This window comes from Carettochelys insculpta, chromosome 7 (genome assembly GCF_033958435.1).
Source record: "Carettochelys insculpta isolate YL-2023 chromosome 7, ASM3395843v1, whole genome shotgun sequence".
Taxonomy (NCBI): Eukaryota; Metazoa; Chordata; order Testudines; family Carettochelyidae; genus Carettochelys; species Carettochelys insculpta.
The window spans coordinates 63,815,186-63,840,939 of record NC_134143.1 but is presented as its reverse complement, the minus strand read 5'-3'; the positions used below and the strand labels follow the sequence as shown (position 1 = coordinate 63,840,939).

General features: G+C 41.6%; 2 protein-coding genes across 3 annotated transcripts in view; both read left to right on the top strand.

Annotated features, from left to right (window-relative positions):
- The window catches only part of LOC142015567 (caspase-7-like), a 34,634-nt gene extending 14,775 nt beyond the window's left edge, over positions 1-19,859 (top strand). For both annotated transcript variants that reach the window (XM_074999128.1, XM_074999127.1), the window contains 5 exons: positions 12,231-12,376; positions 13,665-13,793; positions 14,102-14,277; positions 16,129-16,267; positions 16,966-19,859. In XM_074999128.1, coding sequence (XP_074855229.1) covers positions 12,231-12,376; positions 13,665-13,793; positions 14,102-14,277; positions 16,129-16,267; positions 16,966-17,189 — 814 coding nt within the window. In that variant the 3' untranslated portion in view covers positions 17,190-19,859. The remainder of the gene's footprint in view (positions 1-12,230; positions 12,377-13,664; positions 13,794-14,101; positions 14,278-16,128; positions 16,268-16,965) is intronic.
- A 4,402-nt stretch (positions 19,860-24,261) lies between these two features.
- The window catches only part of PLEKHS1 (pleckstrin homology domain containing S1), a 29,307-nt gene continuing 27,814 nt past the window's right edge, over positions 24,262-25,754 (top strand). The window contains exon 1 of the mRNA XM_074999126.1: positions 24,262-24,331. The gene's annotated coding sequence lies outside the window, so the exon portion shown is untranslated. The remainder of the gene's footprint in view (positions 24,332-25,754) is intronic.

The window sequence follows — 25,754 nt, the reverse complement described above, 5'->3', positions numbered from 1 at the left end:
AGAGTGGGGTCCGCCATGGCAGCCATCAGCTGAGGGGTTGAGAGACGCTCTCTCCAGCCCCTGCGGGGCTGTATGGTCACCGTGTGCAGCAGCCCTTAGCCCGGGGCTTCTGGCTGCTGCTGCTGCCCCTGGGGATCCATGCTGCATGCACAGGGTCTGCAATGAGTTGTCGGCTCTGTGGATCTTGTGCTGTTTAGTACAAGTGTGTATGGGAGGGGCCCTTTAAGGGAGCGGCTTGCTGTTGAGTCCGCCCTGTGACCCTGTCTGCAGCTGTTCCTGGCACTCTTATTTCGATGTGGGCCGCTTTGGTGTGTAGATGCTCCCCTGCAGCGCCTACTTCGATGTAGTGCTGCCCAACGTCGACGGCACCAGCCCTGGAGGACGTGTAGACGTTATTCATCGAAATAGTTTGCTACATTGAAATAAGCTACTTCGATGAAATAAGCTATTTCGATGTAGCATTCACGTGTAGACGTAGCTACAGTGTGTCAGTAATAGAACTAGAATTTAAGGGGATATACTGCAGTTAAGAACTCAAGGCTGGCCCATGCCAGCTGATTAAGGCTTGCAGGGCTCAGGCTTAAGTGCTGAAGCTATTTATTTGTCTCTAGACTCCTGTATTTGGGCCTCAGCCAGAGCTCTGTGACTCTCCCATCTGTCAGGGGCCTAGAGAGTGGAAGGTAGGCACTGTAGTTTAACACCTCCGTAGTCTGACCCCACCTCAGCTGGCCCAGGCTATATGCATGGCTATATCTACACTACAGGGCAATTTCAAAATAAGGTATTTCAAAATATCTTATTTCAAAATATTGTTGCTAGGCACTAAATGCATTTCAAAATAGCACCCAGCTAATTCGAAATAACATGTATGGACATGTAGCACTATTTCAAAATAGTTCCATTGAACACCATTATGGCTTATTTCAAAATACCTATTTCAACCCATTTCGAAATAGGCACTGTTCCTCTTGCAATGAGATTTACCGATTTTTGAAATAATGAACCTGCTATTTTAAATCTGTGTTCTACTGAAAAGGGACTTTAACAGCCATCTACAGAGGGAGTGCACAGAACTAGCATTCATGTTCAAATTCGACACATTAACACATGGTTTGAACTGGACAGCAATTACCTGACTCATTATAAGGATTCTTTTACACACTTTGATGTCTTATCTAACTTTTAACTACCCCATTCCTCTGCTCTTCTGATTTGCCAGCGTTGATAGCAAATTTTCTGATTTGTCAACCTTAATAACAATGTTCGGACCTCTGTGCTTTATATATTGAGTCTGTTCTGGTAAGGCTATGACCTGAAGAAGTGGGTCTGTCCCACAAAAGCTCATCGTCTAATAAATTATTTTGTTTGTCTTTAAAGTGCTACCTGACTGCTTTTTAGTTTTGACAAAATAACTGTAGCCCAGTTGCAGTGTAGACCTGTTCTCAGGACCTAATAGCTGCGTCTACACGTGCACGCTACTTCGAAGTAGCGGCACCAACTTCAAAATAGCGCCCGTCGCGTCTACACGCGTCTGGCACTATTTCGAAGTTAACTTCGACGTTAGGCGGCGAGACGTCGAAGTCGCTAACCTCATGAGGGGATCGGAATAGGGCCCTACTTCGACGTTCAACGTCGAAGTAGGGACCGTGTAGACGATCCGCGTCCTGCAACGTCGAAATTGCCGGGTCCTCCATGGCGGCCATCAGCTGGGGGGTTGAGTGATGCTCTCTCTCCAGCCCCTGCGGGGCTCTATGGTCACCGTGGGCAGCAGCCCTTAGCCCAGGGTTTCTGGCTGCTTCTGCGGCAGCTGGGGATCTATGCTGCAGGCACAGGGTCTGCAACCAGTTGTCAGCTCTGTGGATCTTGTGTTGTTTAGTGCGACTGTGTCTGGGAGGGGCCCTTTAAGGGAGCGGCTTGCTGTTGAGTCCGCCCTGTGACCCTGTCTGCAGCTGTGCCTGGCATCCCTATTTCGATGTGTGCTACTTTGACGTGTAGACGTTCCCTCGCTGCGCCTATTTCGATGTTGGGCTGAGCAACGTCGAAGTTGAACATCGACGTTGCTGGCCCTGGAGGACGTGTAGACGTTATTCATCGAAATAGACTATTTCGATGTTGCCTGCACGTGTAGACGTAGCCAATGGCTCCCAGTCTGGCACTTAGTCTGCTGTCATACATCTTTACAAAGCTATAGCCATCAAATGCCAAGTATGCCTCTCTTAGGATGAAACATACATTTTGTTTCTGTGTAACACTCAAGTGGCACTGCAGATAAATAAAGCACAGCTGTGAATGTGTGACTAGGTCATCCTATTGAGTAATTTTTTATAATTTTAATTGTGTTCTAGGAGGTGGTATAATGTAATATGTGATGAAAGGTATAGTGTGAAGCGCCAGGCTTTTTAATGCAAAGCTGCAATTACTGAGTCAGAGATCTCTGCAGTTTCAAGCGATACGGATACATGTGTCGTAGTAAGAACAGTCCTAGATAATGTACTTTCTTATTGGACAAATAAATGAGTTGTAAGGCATAGGTTTTCATCTGAAGTAGTCCCGTCTTTAGGCACTGGAAATTTCAAGGAGCACCATATTTTGGCTTGAAAACTTGTATCATTGAATTGGTTTGTTAGTCCAAGGAAGCATTTCACAACATTTACCATCCCTGCTTTTTCTTGAAGGCTTCTATAGCCATTTCTTAATTAAGTTTAAGCTTTTATAGTTAACTGATACGTTTATGAAGAGGGCTTGGATGGCGTAAGAGAATTTAGGCCCTTTGTTACTTAACTCTCTCTCTGAATTCACATCACACAATGACTTCCTTTGACGATTTTTAAGTGGCCTTTGGGGAGGAGTGAGTTGCAGTCGCACTATAGGTCCAAAATTATCTTTAAAATGTCACTGGAACTAGAACTGATTGTCAGTCTTAGCAAAGCAACGAAGAACTGTCACCCTGGCTAATCCTGCACTGCAGACTGTTATGCAGAAGCCTAACTTTAGTGTCACAAGTAGCGGCACTGATTTCAGTGCTGCTGCCCTCCCCTATAACAAAGGTAAACACTTGCATGAGTGTTTGCAGGAACACAGGTTAAGCCCAAAGTGCACTTGCCCACTTCTTTTCTCTCCTTCCCAAAGATGATGCTCAACATAGAGGCACATTGGTGAAGTAGCTTACAGAGAAGTGGAGCAATGCCTGTGCCTTACTCTTATAAAAAAAAAAAATGTTCATTTTGGACCCTGCTGTTATCTGATTGGAGCTTTTCACCATCATTATATCTTTTTTTTCCAGCAAAGAAACCATCATCCAGAAAAATAATGCACAGCTAAGTTTTCTACGATAATATAGTATTTGTGGTATAATGGAGTGTTTTTTGTGGTATAGTATTGCTCTCTAAATTGATGGTTTGGGGTCTAGAGACTCTCATACAAAGCATCTCTTTGCTATGTAAGCAAAGTCTTAAGTCAATCTTCATAGCTGTCAGAAGCTTGGAGAGGAATTTAGGTTCACAGTGTCCTTAGGATTAAACCTGGGAGGGCCTTTTCAACAATTGGTATATTCACTCCCCAAATTGTATTTTTTCAGTTGAATTGATCATTTGTATCAACTACTGCTAATATTTTAGGCCAAATAAAAATGAAAAAAGTGAAATAATTGAATCAGTTTAGTCATTTTTGAAATAAAACATTTTGAATTTGCTTCAGAACAATATTTTGTTTAGAAATTAAGCTGGACATTTTTAAATTGTAAGTAGTGTAAGCTACCCAAGGACATAATGAAATTAAGTGGGGAAAGAAGAAGTATTTTGTCAGATTGAACAAAATGCTTACTTTGCCCTAAAGCATTTTTGGTTTCTTGGTTTAAGTGAACAGAAACAAAAAAAAAATTGATTCAATTGTATCTGAGATTTTTTTTCCAGATTTTTCAATTTAGCCACCCAATCAAACTACTAATTGTTCAGTCAGCTCCAGTCAGAACCTACATTCTCTTTTCTTTTCTTGCCTGATGGATGTGTTTCTGAACCTTATGGTGGTATTTGAAGATTTCTCAACCTTGCTCTAGAAAAAATACTCTGATGAGAAAGTAAGGGGACTTTCAAAGGTTTGGTTTTTTAATTCATGATAATCCTTCAAAGCTGACAGTAATGTTAATTAATTCAGGCAAATAGCAGTTCCTGTAGGAAAATTAGTAATATAAAACATTTATCTTCCCATTGTTAATTTTTTCTCGCTCATCAGGGCCAATTACTTGAATTGTTAATTTGCTGGCCAGTTTCTCTTTCAACCATTTTCTTAAATGATATGACAGTAAAGACTGTGGCCTCTGTTAAACAAGATGGAATAATTATTAGATTTTCATGGATGTTTACTATTGTACATTTAACATAGTAATAATGCTGAGGGCTTTATGTAGCATTATTCAAAGCACTTTAGAGAGGAAAAACATCTGAAAGAGCCATGTTAGTGTCTAACTGTAACCCACACACCCATGTGTGGGTTAACTGTCTGATGTAGGGGTACCTAGGCCACTTCACAGAGAAAGATTGAATGTCCTCTACAAGCTGAATAGCAAGCCAGCTGGCTTTCAGCTCATGCTGTAGAGGCACCTGTACTAAGATTTAAAGGGTCCAGGTTCAAATCTTCCTGTGGGCAGTTAACATAACTTCAAAGACAACAAGCAGTTTTTACAGAGAAAGTTAAGAGTCATCCCCATTTTACAGATGATGAATCTGAGAAACAGAGATGACGTGAATTGTCAAGAACATAGTGACTGAATAACAGAGGTAGCAATGAACCCAAATTCCTAATTTCCAGCCCAGTGTTCTATCCAGGGTATCATGCTGCCTTTTTATACCCACTGATTAGAGTGGTTTGCATTCCACATTCCAGTTGCTTGATTTCTTACATGAAGAGCCTGATTCTGAATTCTTTATGCACACAAAATGTCATTGTCAATCCCAATGCCAAAATCAAAACCTGGCATTCAAATATGTTTCACCCATGCAGCTGAGAAAGGCGCACTCAAAATACACCCAGTCCATAACCTACCTAATATATCCTTTCTGTTTAAAGACTAGTAACACAAAACATGCTTTGCACAAATAGATAGTGGGCATTTGGCCATTCAAGCATTGGCGTGCTCCTTGCACCACAGAAAAATTATTGCTTTGCCAATATGATGCAGAATTGAGGGAGAAGGGGACAGGATAATTACCTATTACTAGCAGGGCCCACCCATTTGTGGTGGCTACATCTAAGGTACTTATTTGCACAGGTAGAACTGATTGTTTCTAATATGTAAGCCAATGTATATTCTGTGGTTTTTCACTCAAATTCTAGGCCAGTGTGTTGAAAACCCTCTTGGAGCAGCTGCAGCAAGCAGTGTGAGCCCCCAAGGTGCCGTGCAAGGCAGAGAGGCAAGGTGCCCTGGGCACACCTGGCTGGCTGCCCTCCTTGCTGAGGGAGGTGGGGCAGTAAGAGGGTGGTGGGGGAGAGGGGTGCAAGGGTGACTGGTGCCTACAGTAGGGGCTGGGGGGAGTCATGTTCTTTGGAACATTACAGTATGTTCATGACTATAGCGGGACGGACAGACAGACGGCTCTTTTATAGCAGTATAGATTTGTTAGAATGTTCTGAGTGTATGCGTCACTTCACTTGGATAGATTTATTGAAGAACAAAGTCTCTGTTTCAGCAAATTTATAACCTAAAAAGTACCAGTTACATACTAACAAAGAGTGGCTTATGCTTGTTATTGCAGGTATGCTGCAAGTAAAGAAACTTAAAAGAAGAGGTTTGAAACAAGAGAGAATAGGGTTACTGGGGGTGTTCAGGAGGTTGGGAAATCCGAAGAGGAGGAAGGAGTTAAAAAGAGCAGCTAGGAGAGAACCTTGAGTAGACTGTAGGAATGTCATGAAAACCCTGCAACGACACACCAGAGCATGGTCACAAGAACACAACCAATAGAAGCAGACCATGAAAATTGTGTTACATAAGCTGATGTTTAAAAAAAAATTTTGAACGTAAGTCTAATTCTGTATGACATTCTTCTGAAAGAATCCACTGAGTTGGTCGTAATCACACTTAGATTTACTGTACATTGGTGAATGACTCTTTGATCCAAACTTCAACAAGCATTCTATTTGCATTTTCATTATTTCCTTTGTGTCTTCACAGAGGAACTGTATAAGGAAAACTCTGCTGCAGGGATTTTCCCTAGGAAAGAAAGAAATATAATTCCAAAGTCAGCTATTTTTAGAAGTGTTCTGATAATGAAGTAGTAACAAAATTTCTTTGAGAACAACAAAAAGTCTCATGGCACCTTATAGACTAACAGATATTTTGGAGCATAAGCTTTCGTGGGCAAAGACCCAATTCATCAGATGCATGACTGGGGGGGTGGTTTCAGAGGGGTATTTAAAGAGTGGGGTCCCAGTAAGAGGGAGGGCCAGAGCTGACAAGGTCTATTCAGCAAGGTGGAAATGGCCCAGTACTGGACCTGAAAGGGCCTTAGCAGAACTGGCTTGTGACATTTTGGGTGCATGAGGTAATCATTGTCAGAATATGGGGTAGTTTATACTCTATAAATTGTGGGGTTCAGTTTCCAGAACAGGTAATAAAAGTATCTTTTTAGCATTCAGTGAATGACTGCCCTTGCAAAGCCCATTAAGGCAGAAATGCCCTTTTTTTTTTTCCTTTCATGCCCACCTTTTTCCAGTAATGGAATCTCTTCATGGGCCCCCGCAACTTCCATTTCTGCACAGTGGTCTCAGCAGCGTAGCTGGGGGCCAGACCTGATGATGAGGGAGGAACTGAGGCTAGAGAAGGAACTGGTTTAGGAGCTTAATGAGCACAAAACTCAACTGGGGATGGAGTGGGATTGAGCTGGGAGAGGAGTGGAGCTGGGTGGCACTCCCACCCCTTAGTGGGGACCAGCCTGAATCCTGCCACTCATCTACCAAAACTTTCTTGCATGATGCACAGTTTGGTGACCCCTGCTTTAAGGGTATGTGTCAGTTTAAAAAAGTACAATTGTGTGAAATTTCTTCAATCTTCTAACAACCACTCAAACTGACTATAGCTGGAAGAGATCGTAGAACTCTAATTTGAGCATTTGACAGCACACTGCACACAAGTGGTCTCAGATTCTTCCCCTTTTGTATAGTCAGTCACGGAGTTTTCTTTTCCCCAATGTGGGTCTTTCCTGGAGGAGTAATGGGTGGAAGCGGAATGCTTGAACAATGTGCTTTTAATCCATCCAAGTTGTAGCCTATCGGGAATATCTCAAGCTACTTTTCACTCACTTTGCTCCAAATAAGCATCAAGTTGAGAGAGTATTTTTCGCTATAAACATCTATATAATCCCCAAAAACCCCTAGGGATCTTTGCAGGGAAAGGGGATTTTTTAAGCCTCCTCCCTTCTTTCAAAGCCATGGTGTAATTTGACTGTGTAGTGTCATTTTACAGTTCATTTTTTTATTAAGTGCATCCAATTTCCTCTTTAAAAAAATTTCCCTTCACACTAGAGTAATTTTGTCCTTATTCTCCTACTCCTGTATATGGCCATTTCATTGGTTAGCAGTTCTCTTCCAGGCAGAACTATTGTTTCCTTTATATGTAAATAACCATTGAGACTAGGAGTGGCTATCTCATTACTGTAAAGTAATTTCCCCTCTTTTGGTATTCTCACTTTCTTATCAGCTTTGTGAGTGGACCACATAGGCTCTAACTGAATTGGTCTTGTTAGCACCTCTGCATAATAATGTAATACGCCCGTCTTTGTATGTATATCTCTCTGCCAGACTGAAATTTCCACTTCATGCATCTGACGAAGTGGGCTGTAGCCCACTAAAGCTTGTGCCCAAATAAAATGATAAGATTTTAAGGTGCCACAGGAGTGCTCACTTTTTTCACCATTGGGCCTGTTCCTCACAAGGGAAAGGAGATCATGGTTTGCAAAAGATCACAAATAGAAGCAGGAAGTGAGATTCTTCTTTAATCCCTGCAGGAGTTCAGGACAGTAAAGGGGTTGGTTTAGCTACAGGTTGCCTAAGTGAGATCTCATTTTCTTCCAATCAGTACAGTAAACCCCTGAGATATGCACAACCGAGTTGCATGTGTCTCAGGTTAACGCGACTGCAGCCCCTGACAGAAGCGGCAGCAACTGGGCTGCTGCCACTGACAGGAGAGGTTTCCCCACTGAGATGCCACCCCTGACAGGAGCAGATTATCCGCTCCTGTCAAGCAGCAGCAACTGGGCTGCCGCTCCTGTCTGGGGCAGCAGCTGCCCTTGTCGGTGGCAGCTGAGAGTCAGGCAGTCAGCTACCACCACTGACAAGAGCAGGGAAACTTGCCAGGGCACCAGCCCTGCTCAGTTTCCCGGCTCTGCAAGTGGAGGGGAGCCAGGAGCCAAGCTGCCACCTGGTCACCAGCTCCCCTCCACTCTCTGGAGCTAGGAAACTGACCAGGGCTGGTGCTCTGGTCAGTTTCCTGGCTCCCCTGAGTTGTGTGGGATATTTGACTTATGCAGGGGTTGTGAGAACACAATCCCCATGTAAATTGGAGTCTACTGTACTTTACTCTGCTTGCTGAAGAATTTCCCATTTTAGGCTAGAGCTTTTCTGCATGAAGTGGCCTTGCTTTTGTATTTTGTATGTTCCTACATTTGCACATCTTGGAGACATAGCGCAATTGAAAAGTTGGAGTCAAATAACAGATTGCGTGCTATCTGGTTGCAGATCCCGTATGTACATACACAAACAATTTCTTCCTTAGTGATTTGTTGGGCATTGGCTTGGCAGACTACCAGGAGGCGTTTCCCTGAATTACTCTGTTGATTGCCCATAAGTATGATGTGGTCCTAATCCTGAGCAGTACTGGGTGGCTGTCTTGTACTCACAGCTTCCATTGAAGCCAACAGGACTTTCAGGTCCTCCACTCATTTCAGAATTATGCCTTACATGTCACACAGGCAATACAGAGAAATGGAATAGATTATTGCATCCCTGGAGAATATCTTGCAGTGTGATAAGGAACAGTAGAGACGTTTGCCGGGGTTTCGGAGAGATTATAGGTTTTTATATACAGTTGGGAAGACAATGGGTTGCTGTATGTTGTGGGAAAATATGTCAAAAAATGTTCATGGGATGGGTGCATCCTGTAAATGAATAATTGTGTGAGACTTTTGTCTTTAAATTATGTTGCATGCAGCAACAATATTTGTTTATTTGGGAAACAGCAAAAATTATTTTTCTGCAAAAACCACAAGTTGCACATGCCTGAAACCATCATAAGTTGAGGAACCTGCATACTGTGCATTTACCAAGAAGGGGAGCCAGAAGCCAGGCTGCCACCTGGTCACCAGATCCCCTCCACTCACTGGAGCCAGGAACTGATCAGGGCTGGTGCCCTGGTCAATTTCCTGGCTCCCCTGAGTTGTGTGGGAAATTTGACTTATGCAGGGGTTGTGAGAACACAATCCCTGCATAAGTCAGGGGTCTACTGTACTTTGCTCTACTTGCTGTAGAATTTTCAATTTTATGCAAGAGCTTTTCTGCCTGAAGTGGCCTTGCTTTTGTATTTTGTATGTTCTTACATTTGCACATGTTGGAGACATAGCGCAATCGAAAAGTTGGAGTCAAGTAACAAATTGTGTGCTAGCTGGTTGAAGATCCAGTATGTACATACACAAGCTATTTGCTTCCTTAGTAATTTGTTGGGCATTGGCTTGGAAGATTACCAGGAGGAGTTTCCCTGAATTACTCTGTTGATTGCCTGTAAGTACACTGTGGCCTAATCCTGAGAGGTGCTGGGTGGCTGTCTTGTACCCGCAGCTTCCATTGAAGCCAACAGGACTTTCAGGTCCTCTGCTCATTTCAGAATTATGCCTTACATGTCACACAGGAAATACAGAGAAATGGAATAGATTATTGCATTCCTGGAGAATATCTTGCGGTGTGATAAGGACAGTGGACAAGTTTGCCAGGGGTTTTGGAAAGATTACAGGTTTTTATGTACAGTTGGGAAGACAATGGGTTACTGTATGTTGTGGGAAAATATGTCGAAAATGTTCATGGGATGGGTGTATCCTGTAAATGAATAAATGTGTGAAATTTTTGTCTTTAAATTATGTTGCGTGCAGCAGCAATGTTTATTTGGGAAACAGGAAAAAATATTTTTCTGCCAAAACCACAAGTTTCACATGCCTGAAACCATTGTTAAGTTGAGGAAATGGCATACTGTGCATTTACCCAGGTATTAATTGGTAAATGCTGTTCTTATTTTGAAATTACTTTTCCTTGCCTCTTTTCCAGCGCTTCTCTACTGCTGGAGGACCAGCTTACAGAGGGGAAAGATAAATTTTTAGATTAAAATAAAAATTGGAGACATCTTTGAAAGTCATATTTAAATGTGGATAACTCTTTCTATTATGTCCACTTAGGGAAAGTTGAATAATCAACTCTACTGTTATGATTGCCTCTTAAGCCCGCAAACAATCTGAAACAATGAGAGTACCAAGCAGGGAAACGGGTGACTGCCAGAAAGTTTTCCTTCATAATATTAAATGCATTTGAGAGTTCAGTAGTTGGACGCTATTCAGCAGCTTCAAAGAAGAGTAAGAGGAATTATGGTGGAAGTACAGTAATGTAATGAATGGTGATGAGAAGGCCTGCTAAGTTCACCTATCCACGTTAGCCGTTACTAGCAGAACAAGAGACTCTTGTAGTTGTCAACCATTTTGAAATGGAAAAGATATTACATATCAAAATGACAAATAGAGTGGAGAAGCATAAAGAGCAGCTAGCATATCCTGTTTGACCTAGAGCAAGAGGGACACTCAAAGTTAAAAAAACAAAAATTTTTAAATTGGGGGGAAATACATTTTTAAAGACAACAGTTAGTCAAGTGAAGTTCTCATTGCTGCGGAGTATGGTTGAGGCAAAGAGCACAGTAATTTTCTGCAGAGGCTTAGAGTAGTAACAATAGCAATAGTAGCAGGTGGGTTTAGTATGCTACAATTGCCAGGTTATGGGCCCATCATCCATTTGTATTAAAAATAAATTTCTCCCTACAATATAGTCATAAGCCATTACTTCTGGCAAGGACAGGAGTTATATGTTCCTCTGAGGCGTGCACCAACACTGTTGGAGACAGATACCAGACTTATAAACCCAAGAGATCTGCTGAGTCAGGTCCTCTGCCTCATCCCAGGCCATCCCTTCAGATGCTGAATGTGATCCAAAGCCCGCTCAAAGGGGTTTAAAGCAGGCCCTCTGTGGAGTGTTACCATGTGACTTTCAGGGCACAAGCATAAGGGAGGCCTTAGGTAGTTTGCATTGCTGCAGTCCCATGTAGGCCTTGTCAGTGCCAGATGTCCACTGCCTGGAACTTACCAGCAGACTGATCAGACCCTATCTGCAGCAAAACCAGGGACTGAAATAGCAGTTAACTTTCCATAGACTTTCCTCACCTAAAATTACCTAGAGGTACAACATTACTGCAGCAGTTTTGGTTGTTTTAAATTTCACTTCCAGTAGACACTGTGAGTAATCATCTTGTCATCTCTCTATAGAAAAGGTCCTTTTGACTTTAATCCAGCTGAGGTCTTCTGTTATGCAGGAGGAAGCACAGTATGTAATTACATGAAAGAAGTGTACAGTATTTCCATGTAAAATTTTATATTATAAGAAGGTTGTAGAAAGAACACTGTTTCCAGGTTAAGGTTAAAAATACAGTTGTTTAAACCAAAAAATGAAATCACATTCACATTGTAGAATAAATTTCTGATACTTTATTAACAGATAGATTTTTCATATGTCATCACTAGGTTGTATGTTACTTTTAGGACTGGGAACATTTTCATCCTCTTAGGTGAGTACACTAGCTCCTGCCAGGACATGAGGTCATCTCAAAGCCCTGTAGCTGGTTTTGGGAGCAGCCATGAAGAAAGAAATGCCCATCTGTTCTTCCTTGAACTGTTTGCAGTGAAGAAGGCAAGTGGGTTGTGACTGGAACCCTGGACATCAGGGTTATAGTTCCATCCAAAGTAAAGAATTATGATCGTGATTATGAAGAGTTGTATGGAGAAATATGAGATGATCTTTACAAGTGGAGCTAGAAGATAGAAAACTCTGTAGGTAAAGAAGAAAAAAGGAAAAGTGGCAGTGATTGCGAAATTAGACGAGTAGCAACAGAAAGTGTTCACTGTCATTCAACGTCTCCTCTGGTTTTGTTCTGACAGAAAAAAGAGTGGACAGGAGCAGCAGCCTCAGCCCTCCTTCAGTGGCCAGCACCTATATGTTGACCCAACGTTCAAGTATAATATGGACTACAGGAATGTTGGCAAATGCATTATTATAAACAACAAAAATTTTGAGCACACAACAGGTATGTCTTGTGGTCGTCTCATACTTTAATTTGTTCCCTGTGGTTTTCGTTAACGTTCCTTAAACTGGCTTTAATGTCAGTTGATTAAATAACCTGCTTTTCTCTCTCTCTCTGTCTCTTTCTCCCTCTCTCTCTCTCTCTCTCTCTCACACACACACACACACACACACACACACACACACACACACACACACACACACCCTCTTTTTTAGGACATAAACGTTGATAAATATTTTTTTCTTGTTTGAGAAATTGTTATAACCTTTTCTCTGCCTACTTGTGTTGCCTGTTTAACATTTATCCATCACAGTAGTTCCTAGAGATGCAATTTTGGTAGACACCATCTCAAACAACGTAACAGCTTGCTTTACCAAGTTGTCACCCGATTTCCATGCTATGGTGGTATAATTTAAAATTTCCTCATGACCTCCAAATTATAACCAAATAATAACTTTCTGAAGCTGTCCCATGGTCCTGGGCTGTCGTAGGGTATGAATCCAAATTGAGCACACTGTGAACTTTCCAATGCAATCTGGACATTTCTCCTCCCCCTAATCTGGTTTATGCTGCAGAGTGGGTGTCATATCTTCCCTGAAAAAAACCAAATTGCCTTAATCGTGCACACAAGAGGGTAGGTGATACTGTATAACATTGTTATTGGGCTAGTGCTCAGTAGCTTCCTCCAAAACACTCTTTTTCCTGAGCACTTTGCAGATATAGTACATGGAAGTGACTGCTTCAAAGAACATATATCCATCTCCTTTGTGTGGGAGTGGTTGGGGATTTTTGTGCAAGTGGAGGAGGGAGGTTGAGGAGACAGGCCTAAATTAACGTTGAAACCGTAACAACAGTTTTGTCTGATGTTAAATAATTTTGCAGTTTGTGGTTTTCTTTGTGATTTAAAAAACCACCTTGTTATATTTAAAGATTCTCAGCACACACTCATTGTTCTTATTTTGGAAAGCTGCACACGTGAGTTCTACTGCCTAGCCACAAAATAGGTTGATGAGGCCACGGGGCCATACTCTGCAAGATGCTGAGGATATCAAACACTTTACAGGACCAGGCCCATTTTAACATTAAACCTTGCATTATTTTACATGAGAGCCAAAAAGCTTACAACTTGATATGAAGGTAATGGGGCTATTTGTGAGTGTTTGTTTGACAATCATATCACTGTTATTTCTAATCTAACCAGTTAATTGAAAATCTAAAAAGTCACCTGTGAACTTACAAGTTACTTGCATTACTTTGTGTGTACCCAGCAGTATTTTTCATTTTCTGCCAGGTGTGGGCACACGTGTTGGTACTGATACAGATGCTGGAGAGCTTCATAAATGTTTTAAAAGCTTAGGATTTGAGGTCAAGGTGTACAATGATCAACGGTGTGAGGACATGCAGAAGTTACTGAAACAAGGTAACACTGATGTACTTTTCCACATAACAAAAGACCTATCCAGTTTCTTTGCCTGGATCTTGGGTCTTAAACAGAGCTGAGTCCTTACTCACTGGGTAGTCTCCCAGTTATCAGAAAGTGGTTGATGTCTGTGCTCACCTGCGACCTGTTGCTCTGAAAAAATCCCCACTTTACTGAATTAATTCTGCTTCTCCCCTTTGTGTGCATACTGGGTCCCACTATACATTGAGTGCTTTTAATAGTTCTTTCATTTGTATTAACTTGAATAAAGTTTCCTTGGAGCTGAGAAACTGTTGTTTGATTTGCAGCTGCAGCTGAGAACCACAGTGATGCTGCTTGTTTTGCCTGTATCTTTTTAAGCCATGGGGATGAGGGCAAAATTTATGGTACGGATGGAGTTTTGGAAATCAAGGAACTGACCACACTGTTCAGAGGAGACAAGTGTAGAACTCTGATAGGAAAACCCAAATTATTTTTCATCCAGGTAACAACCTTACATAGTAGGCACTGCTTAGAGGAAGAATGTTACCAGTGGTTGCCTGTTGTATGATGGTGCTGTAGGTTAATTTACTGAATTCTACAAAGATGTTTGGCCAGCAAATTGTAGATTAGAGAGCATCTGGCTATAGATATTGTGTATTTGACAATATATCCAATGTATATAGTACATATGTGTAAAAATAATATGTGTATTTTCATTGTAACTCTCTCCTCCCATCTCTTGTATGCTGCTTCTCTTCCTAGATATAAGCTCTTCCAATGGATGGATTATTTTATAGGCAGAACTGAGCATATTATAGATGGTACCCAAATACAGAGAAGGTCATTGTCCAAATTACTGTGAACAATCTTTATAGACACAGAGAGGTTGCTGTGTTAGTCTGTATCTTCATAAAACAAAAAAGAATTTTCTAGATCTGAAGAAGTGGGTCTGTCCCACAAAAGGTCATCACCTAATAAATTCTTTTGTTAGTCTTTAAGGTGCTACAGGACTGTTCCTCAATCTTTATAGACTGTTGTACTCTAGAAGGTGTCAACTGTCCATGAATGTATTACAGTGTATGTACATTTAATAATGTTTTACTGAAATTTGTCTGTGATCTGCTCTGCTGGTAAAACGTGCCTGGTTGACAGCCCCAGGGACCAAAGCCCCCTATTTATCTGTTTAGCTTGGGGTGGCAGCAGGAATGAAAGTCCCCCCAATGCCGCTCCTCCATCTTCCCTCAGTCCTGTTGTGGAGGGTGTGAAGTACGACATTTCAGGCTGTCAGGCCTCTGCAGATTGCCACAAGTATAGAAGCATCACTTGTGGTATGTACAGTTTTCCATTAGAAACAATCAGCTCCTTACACACAGGCCCATCAAACAAACATCAAGGCTACATCTACACTAGCCCCTTCCTTTTGGAAGGGCCATGGTAATGAGCAAGTTGGGAAAATGCTAATGAGGCTTTGTGATGAATATGCAGCACCTCATTAGCGTAATGGTTACCGCATGCAATTCAAAAGTGCCTCTTTCAAATCGCACACTGCCCATGTAGATGGGAACCTTTCAAAAGGAACCCGCGGACTTTGAACGTCCCTTCTTCCTATTTGGCTCTCGAATCGCGCTTGGCTGCCATTGTGCTAATGAGGCGTTGCATATTCATGGTAGCACCTCATTAGCATCTTCCCAACTTGCTCATTACCATGCCCCTTCCCAAAGGAGGGGGCTCGCGTAGATGCAGCCCAAGATGGTAACAGCTTTCAATTAGAGCTATTTATCAAGAAGTGAGACAGATTTGTCTGAGGTTCATTGTAAGAGGTCACCTACCAAGCAGCATAGCTTTGTGATGGGGGGAAGGAAGCAGGGAGAGAGTGGAGGACAGTATTTAAAAAGAAGAGATTTGAGGTAAAATTGTGAAATGTTAACCATGTAAAGTATTTGAACTACTGTGATGTGGCAATGAATGACTTTGTTAAAAGAAATGTAAAAGTTCTTGTCCTGTATCGTTTACAGATATAATTGATCATTCACTCAAACTAGGAGACTAGCAAAACCAATTGTGGTTAAAAATAATAGCAAACACATTTTAATTTAACAATTTTTAACAGGAGTTTGCCCTTTATGTAGTTAGGAATAGTTAATGTTTAAAATGTATCATTCGTTGTGGTTAACCCAAGACCCCCATAAAGAGTGAGTATTATCAGCTAATCACATTTACCAACAGTACTCTCCCTGTCTATGCTAGTTGCAAAGTCCTGTTTGAAACCTTGTTAAATTACGCTAATCAACAGTTTTTAAACATGACATATTTTTCCATTGTAGACAAGTTCTTACCTTTGCCATGTTTTCAGGCATGTAGAGGATCTGAATTTGATGATGGGATAATGACAGATTCTGGACCTGCAGACGACACCTTGGTAACAGATGTCAATCCCAGGTACAAGATTCCAATAGAAGCAGATTTTCTGTTTGCATATTCCACAGTGCCAGGTAAGTAATGAGAAAGACAGGCTGTCTTCTCTATGCAATTGCATTGGTAATTAAGTATGCATTATTACACCTGAGTGCTAGAAATTCAGTCGCTAAATATGGATATGTAAATATAAAAGAAATTGAACATTTGGGGACTAAATTATTCACCTGTTTTAAGTGTAATTTCTTAGAATTTTACTAAGTGACACGTTATGCGTTCTGTGGTGGAAAGGCTAAGAAATAGAACTTTTCTTTGTCATTTAGTACTTGACATACCTCTGCTATCCTATTCTTTGTTTTTAACAAAAAGTAACTGTTATTACTTTTTGTACATTATGTACATATATAGTGATCTGGGAATACAAATTGTGATGTTTCCTGTAGGTGGAAGTTTAATATAAAATACAGAGAACAAATAATACAAAGATGGAAATGAAATTCTGGCCATGAAAATATCTCTAAAGTTAACAGAAATAAGGTGCCTTAATATAGAATGGTCTAGTGGACTGAATATGTACAGGAGAGTCATCAACTCCTGAATTCTAGACTAAGCTTTGTTGATGATCTGCTGTGCAACACTGAGCAAATGATAAACTTCTCAGGTTATAAACTGCCCTATTTACCAGGGGTGAAAGGGCTGGACTGGCATTCTGCCCTGTATACCAATAAGGGAGGAAGAATAATCCACATGCTTTCTTCTCTCTTTCTCCTCTTAGGTTATTATTCCTGGAGGAACCAAGGGAGAGGCTCATGGTTTATTCAGGCTCTGTGCTCTGTAATAAATCAATTTGGGAAACAACTTGAGATAATGCAGATCCTCACCAGGGTCAACTACTTGGTTGCCACAAATTTTGAATCACAGTCAGATGACCCACGCTACAGTGAGAAGAAACAGATACCCTGTGTGGTCTCCATGCTCACTAAAGAACTTTATTTCTAAAAGAATATTAAAAGGAGTGGTGGCAGGGCATATTCCCCCTTTCTTCCCTCTTGGGAGATCTGAATGTACACTCGTTGCACATCTCACGCAATAGTACATACAGATTTTTCCTGGCTTCTTATAATCGTAAAAGCTGATGTATATGATTTCTGCACCCTCATCAGAGTTTATTGGAGGAAGAAACAACTCTGGACCAGACCCTTAGCTGATGTAAAGTTCATTACTTAGTTTTCATATGTACAATACACTGGTTTACACTAGCTGCAGATCTCCTCTGTCATAATTCACTGTAGAGAAAAATTAGCAGCTCTCCTTCATATTAATTGTTCTGTATGCTCAAATGGATGCTGTCAGCTCCTTTTGGGTAGCTTTTTTCATTTGTGTTCCATTTTCTATTGCTTGATTTCCTCTGGACCCCCAAAATTCCCCAACTCTGAAATTTGAGAAACAAATCTTTTTTACTGTTTAATCTCATCCCTTCCATTTGATTGTTTGGTTTTTTTTTAACTTTACATTTTTTCCTAGTAATGCATCACAAAAATGGTGGAAGCCTTTTACTCCAAGTTTAAGAAGAGCTGTACAAATATACATCATTCTAGGAACCAATGTTAGTTAGCAATTAGAAGGCAGCAAAGGGAGAGTACAGAGTGCATTGGGGTATGACTAATGCAAATTTTGTAGATGATGATTTATATTTGCTGCTCAATTTCTCTTCTATTAAATAGTGGATTTGCAGACTTTTGACATTTAAAATCCAGAGAACTGTTCCCACTAGTAGTTCAAAACTAGTCTGAGTTAAACTAAATAAGTTGGTAGTGTCCCTTTCTAGTTTGATTGTACATTAAAGTGTCTTTTTCACAAAGCTCCCAAATCTACCTCTATTTGGAAAAAACTGTTCTTGTGAATCTTAGGAAATACACTTGAACCTCTTTAATCCAGCAACTTTGGGAAGCAGGGTTTGTTGGATTAAAGATTTTGCCAGGCCAGGGAGGTGGAGGTGGGGTTGCCTGCCAGGTGCTCGGTGTCCCTCACCATTCCCAGGCATGGAAGGGCCTTTGGCAGAGCATGTTGCTGGTTTACCATTCCCCCATCTGGGGAGGAATGTAAAGCTGTTTTCTCTTCCCCCTGCCGGAGCCCATACCATGGGTGTTCCCAAATTAGGGACATGGGGAGTATGGAGGTTACAGTGTATTTCAGCAGTATGTTTTTCCAAGATGGAAAGCTACAACGTACTGACATTCAGGTTCTTGCTGAGTAGTGGTTATTTCTTGTCTGCCTTACTTCCTTGCATCCCATTCAAAGCTAAGTAACAGGGTAGAGAAGATAGGGATGTTAATAATTAATCAGTTAACCAGTAAGTCTCACCCTAAACTGCTGCAGCTTATGGGTTATGGTTAACCAGTAGATGCTGGGGCAGCTCTACTGGGCTTGATGCACGCCGTGGGTTCTGCAGCTCAGTGAAAGCAGCTTTGTCCACAGTGGGCGTGGCCCAAGAGAGCTGTTGCCGGTGGCATTCCAGCTCAGCCATCCTCCTCCTGCTGCTCCCCCCTTTAATTAAACAAGACACTTTCTAACCTAGATAACTTGCAAGCAAAAATCAGTAATTTCACTGTTTCCAGTAGCTTAACAATATGTACCATTATACATTTATTATGGGCTGTGTCCTTAAAAATCGTGCTAATAATTGGAGTGGAGTTTCTGATCTCACACATAAACTTCTTTTTTTTTAAAAAGAAACATAAAGAATAGTGACAATTTGAGCTATCCTTGCTTTATAGTCTCTAAAATTTACTGCATTATAAGCCTAAAATGAGGCAAGTAAATAAAGGGATCGTCTATAGAGAGTTAGCTAAATAGAAATGTAATAATGTGGCAAAGATTTTCATCCAATTTTCTGACTACACAAATAGATTTTTATTTTTCAAATTGCATTAAAAAATAGAGTTAATGGAAACGGTGAAATTACTGATTTTTTGCTTGCAAGTTATTTAGATTAGAAAGTGTCTTGTTCAGAAATAGTTTTAAAAACAGTTAGTTAGTAGTTTTTTAATTTTAAAATATGTAATTTTATTGGTGAATGGAAACAATGATATTTTTCAGTAAGAAGTGTGATTATATAGGTTGAGTCTGTCTGTTCCATTAGGCATACCCTGAAAGTACTACATACTGAGGTAAACGTTCACCAGGTATCAGAACTGCCTTTAACTACTGTGTTGTCTTTTTTCTTCCTTTGGATCTGGGCCAGCAAATGTTTGTCTTCCTCTTTAATATGATCTCTCATGACTATTCAGTAGATATTAAAACAAGTCAAGCTAATCATTTGTGCACTTCTGTGATAATGGGTGAAGTAGTCTTTCTTTTCCTAATAAAAATGTAGAGTAGGGTTCCTTGAAAAATTCTAAAAATATGTATATCGGTGCCAGATTACCAAAATTTGTAAGTTTAAATATATTTTCTTACTGTTGTGACAAAATGAGGCACTTTTTTCTTAAATCTATGTGTCTGTGAATTATATAAATGAATATTTTGTGGAAAACTTCATCAGCAAAAAAAACTAAATTTCCAGGAAATGTCTACTTGAGTGTCATTTCAGGTGGTAATATAGAATGCGTTCAAAAGCTCTAGTCAGCAGAGGTGATGGGTCTTTTGTGTCCTGGCCTGGAGTCTTCCACCTGTGCCATGAAAGCATTCAGGAAGAGTTGGCTGCTCTCTGTGGTTTTGATATAGTGGAGCGGACCCTCAGCTGGAATAAAGCATCATAGCTCAAGTTACTTCTATGGAGTTAGGCTGATTTTAACCAATGGAAGACTGGTCATTTACTCAGCAGGCAAACCAGTTTCATGATCTGTTTTTTAATGCAGCTATAAGTTGAACTAATCATCTTATGAAACTAGGCAGCAAGCATTTCTATTTAAATCCCACAGGGACCTGCCTCTGTTTGATCAAGAGAAACATGTCCTACTGTTATTTTCAGAACTTTTTCACAGCCTGTTAGTAGCTGCTTTACAGAGATTTCACCTGCCTGTAGAGTAGTAGCAGATGTACCTGGTGTTGCTCATGTTCTTAACTGCAGTAACCTGGGGTTGGTTTGTTTGTTTGTTTTAATTAAAAGGAAAATCTATGAGCTAGATTTAAACAATTGTATAGGGCAGGGAGTTGGGTGAGGGGAACTCTGGCCAGGGGGTACAGGTGGAGGAGGACAAGCAGTTGATGTCTCAGGCCAGTGAGGTGAGCTTGGAAGGTAGGGGGCTCAGGAGAGGCGGAGGACTCAGTGCAGGGAATGGGGGTGGAGGAGTGAGGACAGGAGTTGGGGGCTCATGGTGGGGTGTGGGGATGCAGGGTAAGGGGTATTGGGTGTGTCCTTTGGGAGGGACCGGGCTATGGTTCCTGGCCATCCACCTTTCCTCTGTGCCGGGGATGCACAGGCCAGGTCACCTTCCCTGGCCTTGGCCCGAGCTCAGGGTGGAGATTAGGGTCCACGGTTCCTGACTGTAGCATCTGCATGGGGGGGTGAGGGCTGTGCTGTGTCTGTGTGGGGGGGGGGTTGGCCAGGGTGGATGGATCCAGCAAAGCTTCCCTTGTCCAGCGCTGTGAGTAAGACCTGGGGTGGGAGGGTTTGGAGCCGAGAGGCATTTATCCTGTCCTGTGGCCAGCAGGGTGGAGAGCCCTGTTCCCATCTGGCCAGTTTTCCTGATGCAGCTGCCCCCAGTGGTCACTGCAGTTTCGCTGTTCCCTGTGTTCGCTGCCCCTCGTGGTGGGTCTGAAGTACAGTCATGCCCCGAGATACACCCATTCGAGTTACAAGAATTCAGCTTTATGAGGAGTTTCATTTAATACCCCTACTTCAGCTTATGAGGCATTTCTTTGCATTTATGAGGACCGATCTGGAGGCTGGCGGCTCTGGTAGGCAAGCAGTGAGGGGATGGAGTCGGCTGCATTGGTCTTGACGAAGAGGCTGTGCAGGGGGGCGGCGGCACGCTGCGAGAGGGCTGCAGTCTGGTGCGGGGAGGTAGACTCGTCCGAGTCCCGGCAGTAGATCACCCCACCACTCTGTGAGACGTGGATGCTGGGCATGCAGCCCATCCCAGCCCCGCTGCTGCCGCTCACCCCCCAGGTGGTTAGGGGGCTGCCGCCGCCCGCCCTGTGCAGCTGTGTCTTGGGCGCCGCTTGCCGTCTGTGGCGCTCCCTCCCATTTAGCACCTGGCTTGCCTACCGCTGCCACCTCGGCTGCTGCCGGTGGGGCCTCTCCGCTGTGCAGCCCCACATGAGAGAGGCGTCGCCCCTCACCAGCAGGGGGCCCCCTGTGCCTGCCTAGCTCCCCACATGGCCAGCCCCTGGCAGTGCCCCCTCCCCACTTAACCTAAGCTGCACTGAGACTGGGATGCCTCCCCATGCCCTGCTCTGCCCTGTCCACCCACTTGCACTGGATTTAATGGGATTTGGTGTTGTTTTAGCATACATGGGTGTACATTTTGGGGCTCAGGAATGCATAAAATTTTTCCCATTGAAATTAATGGTAATTACATTTTCAACTTATGAGAATTCACCCTAAGAGGGGTTTTTCAGGAACGAATTACCCTCGTAAGGCGGGGAAAGACTGTGCGCTGTCCCTCCTCTCTGTGCCCCTCCCTTTCCATGTTCCAGAAACCATCATATTCCAGGCGCTTCCCATATTCCTGCCACAAACAACCCCTGACCTTGGTTTAAGTTAGGATAAGAGAAATCTGTATACCAAACGTGGTAGTCCTAGCTTTTACGGTTTAGGAGAGGTTCTTAAACAAATGGACTCTCAAACTCTCTATAAAATATATTGCTAGATAGTTCCCATGACAGAGTGCTATCTCAGAGGCTCCTGAACTGGATAAACTATAGGTGGAGAGCCACAAAACGCTATGAAGTCTCCACAATCAACTTCTGCTGAACAAGGATTTCTGCATGGGCCCTTGTGAACCACAAAAAGGCCCCAACAGACATGCTAGCTTTGAGGCTTTAAAGCTTTTAAAAGGATGCTGAGAACTGTACTAATATTATTTAACATCTTTTAAGCAGTAGTTCTGCTGCTGCTCCAATAGTTCTCTAGGTAGAAAATTATGTTTTAAAGAAGACAGAAAAACTATAGCAAACTTATTTCAAGCAATATCATTAATTACTAGGGGTAAAATTAACTTGTGATAGGAAGGGCTTGCAAAGCCCTTTTTACTACCCTCTGGGCATCCCCCTAGTGCTGTGGAGTTGGTCTCCCAGTCAACCCCCATGGGGCTGGTGAGGAAGGCCAATTTAGAGTTCTGTTGGGTGAGGATTTTGTGTCAGCTGATTCCACATGAGAACAACTAAAGCTGCTAGTCATACTTTGCCAGTAAGAGCATGACCTGAAGTTAAGCACCGCTGAGGATGTTTTAGCAGTTCCTGGTGAGTAGAGAAAGGGCAGCTCTCCTGCTAAAGACAAAAGAGGAAAACAATCTAGTTGGGGCTGTAAGGGGGAAGTGTTGAATCACTCCCTTCTTAACAGGGAACTGTTAAACTAGCACATTAGTGAGATGGCTTTTCTGCCAAACCAAGTGTGAGCTAGAAAAGGATGATGCAGCTAAATTTCTTTCTCACTGAGGACCGGATTCAAGGGTCACTAAAGTCTATGCCTTTGCTTCCTGCTAGAACATAAGCACATTAATAGCTTTATTCATGTGCCCTCTTTAAAAAAAAAAAGACTGGGTGTTTTTCTGTAAAAAGCTTTTTAGCTTTCCTGTAGGGGAAATCCAGGTTTGAGAGGAAACACAGAAATTAGTTGGGTAGGAGATGGGACAGTTTTCTGAGTGAAAATCTTTGTATTACATTCCTCCAAAGGTCTCCAGGTATTATTATATTTCAGGGGCTTCATGTATGCTTCTCTGAGTGGGCAGTTTGTTGTTATCTTTCTAGTCTATTCAGGTACTTGTGTGTCTCCCACCTACCCAGCATTAAAGAACATAGCAACTGTACTGGCTGCTTTAAAATGAAAGAAAGAGACAAAGGCTCAGCTGAAATAATCTTTCACACCAATTCCAGCAAATATAATGTATAGACCAAAGATCAAACCTAGAGTATATACAGCTCATGCCAGAGAGGAGGTCAACACTGGAAACGTATAAAAAAGAAGAGGGTTTATAGAGGAAGTTGAAGAAAAAAGAGGGAGGCTTCTTGACCTATAGAAAAAAGTGTTGTTCAAAGTATAGGAACCAGTTTCTGTATCTAGATAAGAGTTTTATTTTAAATTATTTCTGCAAATAATTTCTACAAACACAAATAGTCTTCCATCAAGCCAGTTCTCAGCTTCCCACCCATATTCACATTCTAGCTCCTTCACTCCCTCAGAAGAGTGCAAAGTAGCCTGTCAGAAGAAAGATATAGGGTCAGATTCTTTGAATGAATAGCTGAGTGGTCATCAGATTGCATTTTGGGAGATATTTCATTTTTGGTGATCTATGTGACATAAGTTGTTGGACAACCAGGTTCTAAAGTATCCCGTTTCCAGCATGACAGAACTCATTAGAATTAGCCCCTTGTTGCATGTCTCAGCAGAGAAGCCAATGACACCTCTAAGGCAGTGTCTCCTGTCAGACTGGAAATGCATTGACAGGGTAGTGTGGGGAAAGCAGCAGCATGTTTAAAGGACTGTACGTTCAAATCTACGTTTTAAGGCCAAACTCCAAAATGTTTGCTGGCTTGTAAAATGACTTCATCTACAAAAACGGATGGAGTAAACAAAATGTCAGCCTCGTGCTGAGGAAAAATATGGACCAAAGGGAAAGCAGAGAGAAGAAAACGAGGATGTCCTTGTTTTTCTCCTGTCTAGGGGATATTTATGGCTAAATCAAGCCTGATTTCTATTAAAGTCAATCAATATATATTAACCTGGATTTCCCCTTTTTGAACAATTTGTCATTCACCTAAACTGCTCTGGTAAAATGTGCTATTGGACACAGCTTGGGAATTTCCTTGTGTGTCATATTTCACATTGTTTGTGTTTAGCCAGCTAGTATAAATAGGTAGTAACGCTGCTGGGCAGCAGCACAGAACAGTGCGGTTGGGAGACTGGAACAGTGGATCTGTGAACATATAAAGGTGTATGTTTCCAAGATCATCTATCCAATAGACACCCGTTTCCTGTAAGTACTAATACAGATGGTTTATCTTTTCCAGCGTTATGTTTGAAATTTAAGATTCACTTCCATTTTAATTCATTTGCAGGACTCAGTTTGCATTTTAACCAAAGATTTTTTTAAAGACTGAAAGTAATCAAATCTCTTAATACAAAAGAGAGGTGGAATCTTGAAATTGACATTGTTTATCCCGAATGAAATCTTCACTATTTCAAAAAGGTTCCCCCACACCCTCCCTGAATGAAAGAAAATGATTAGACTCATGATTAAACTGTGGTTTACAAAATATCAGTTCAGATAATGTGAATGAGTAAGAGGCCTATTGTAATCTAGCTTCTTTTGTCTTTCTACCCACGTATCTTGACCTTCACTCAAATTTAAATGTCTCTTTCTGCTCCCTTCATGGTCTCATGAAATGTTGTTTTTGTGAATTTTATAGAATTTAAGAGTTTAGAACACTCTGTTAAAAAGGCTTTAAAGAGCTTTTTCCTTCCTATATCTTCCACTGAAATAAAAGCGGTCTCAGAGAAATAGAAAAACCAAGAGGTAGAATGCAAGTTGCTGCACTTTCATTATATTTTTTCAAAGATCCAAAATCTTTATTTATAGTCTGAAAGGGCTTTGAAAAAATTCTTAGTAAATTTAATAAAAGCGTATAGCATTTTACTACGAAACTCACTCTTATGAGGCAAAAACACTAGGGTTTCCAAAAAAGAAAGTAAAGTACAAACTTTCTATAGAATTCTCTAATGGCTGCATTGCAGTGCCACCTAAAACAGCTGCTTAGATCTCTCTCCTGTGTGGGGACAAAGTGGTTGGGGGTCACCCAAATAGTTAATGTCAGGGGACTGAGGCCAGAAAATAAAGAACTATTTCTTATCACCCACTTGTCTGCCACACATGAAAATGAAGAAGAAGCAGCCACCTGAATCTCTCAGTCTGGAGTAGAATGTGACTGAGCACTCGGGGAGAAAATTGAAACAGACCTGAAAGTACAGGTAATAGTGGATCTTTTTAGGGCTATTGATAGCTGATTTCCAAACAAAAGAACGGAATGGTACCTAACTGAGAATGGCACCTACAACTAAAAGAGACCAGATTTGTTTTTCAGTAAATGGAGAAGTAATAGTAACACAATGCAGTGGCAACCAGCAAACGGAGGGTGGTGACATACATGAAGTAAAGTAACCAGTTGGCACAAGTTCCTTGCTCTCAGCCCAAACTCCAAAGAAACAGGAAGGCTAAATGTAGCTAGAAGAAAAGGTGTGATTGTGATAATGTAGAATGGACTTCTTAGTTGGGTAAGGTGCTGTAAGGCAAAATGCCTAAAGCAACAACAAAAATTTAAAATCACTTCCTGTTGGGTTTGGCTCCACATCCATAGATTAATGTCATGAGGTTTAGGTCCTATTAAAAACATATTTTTTAG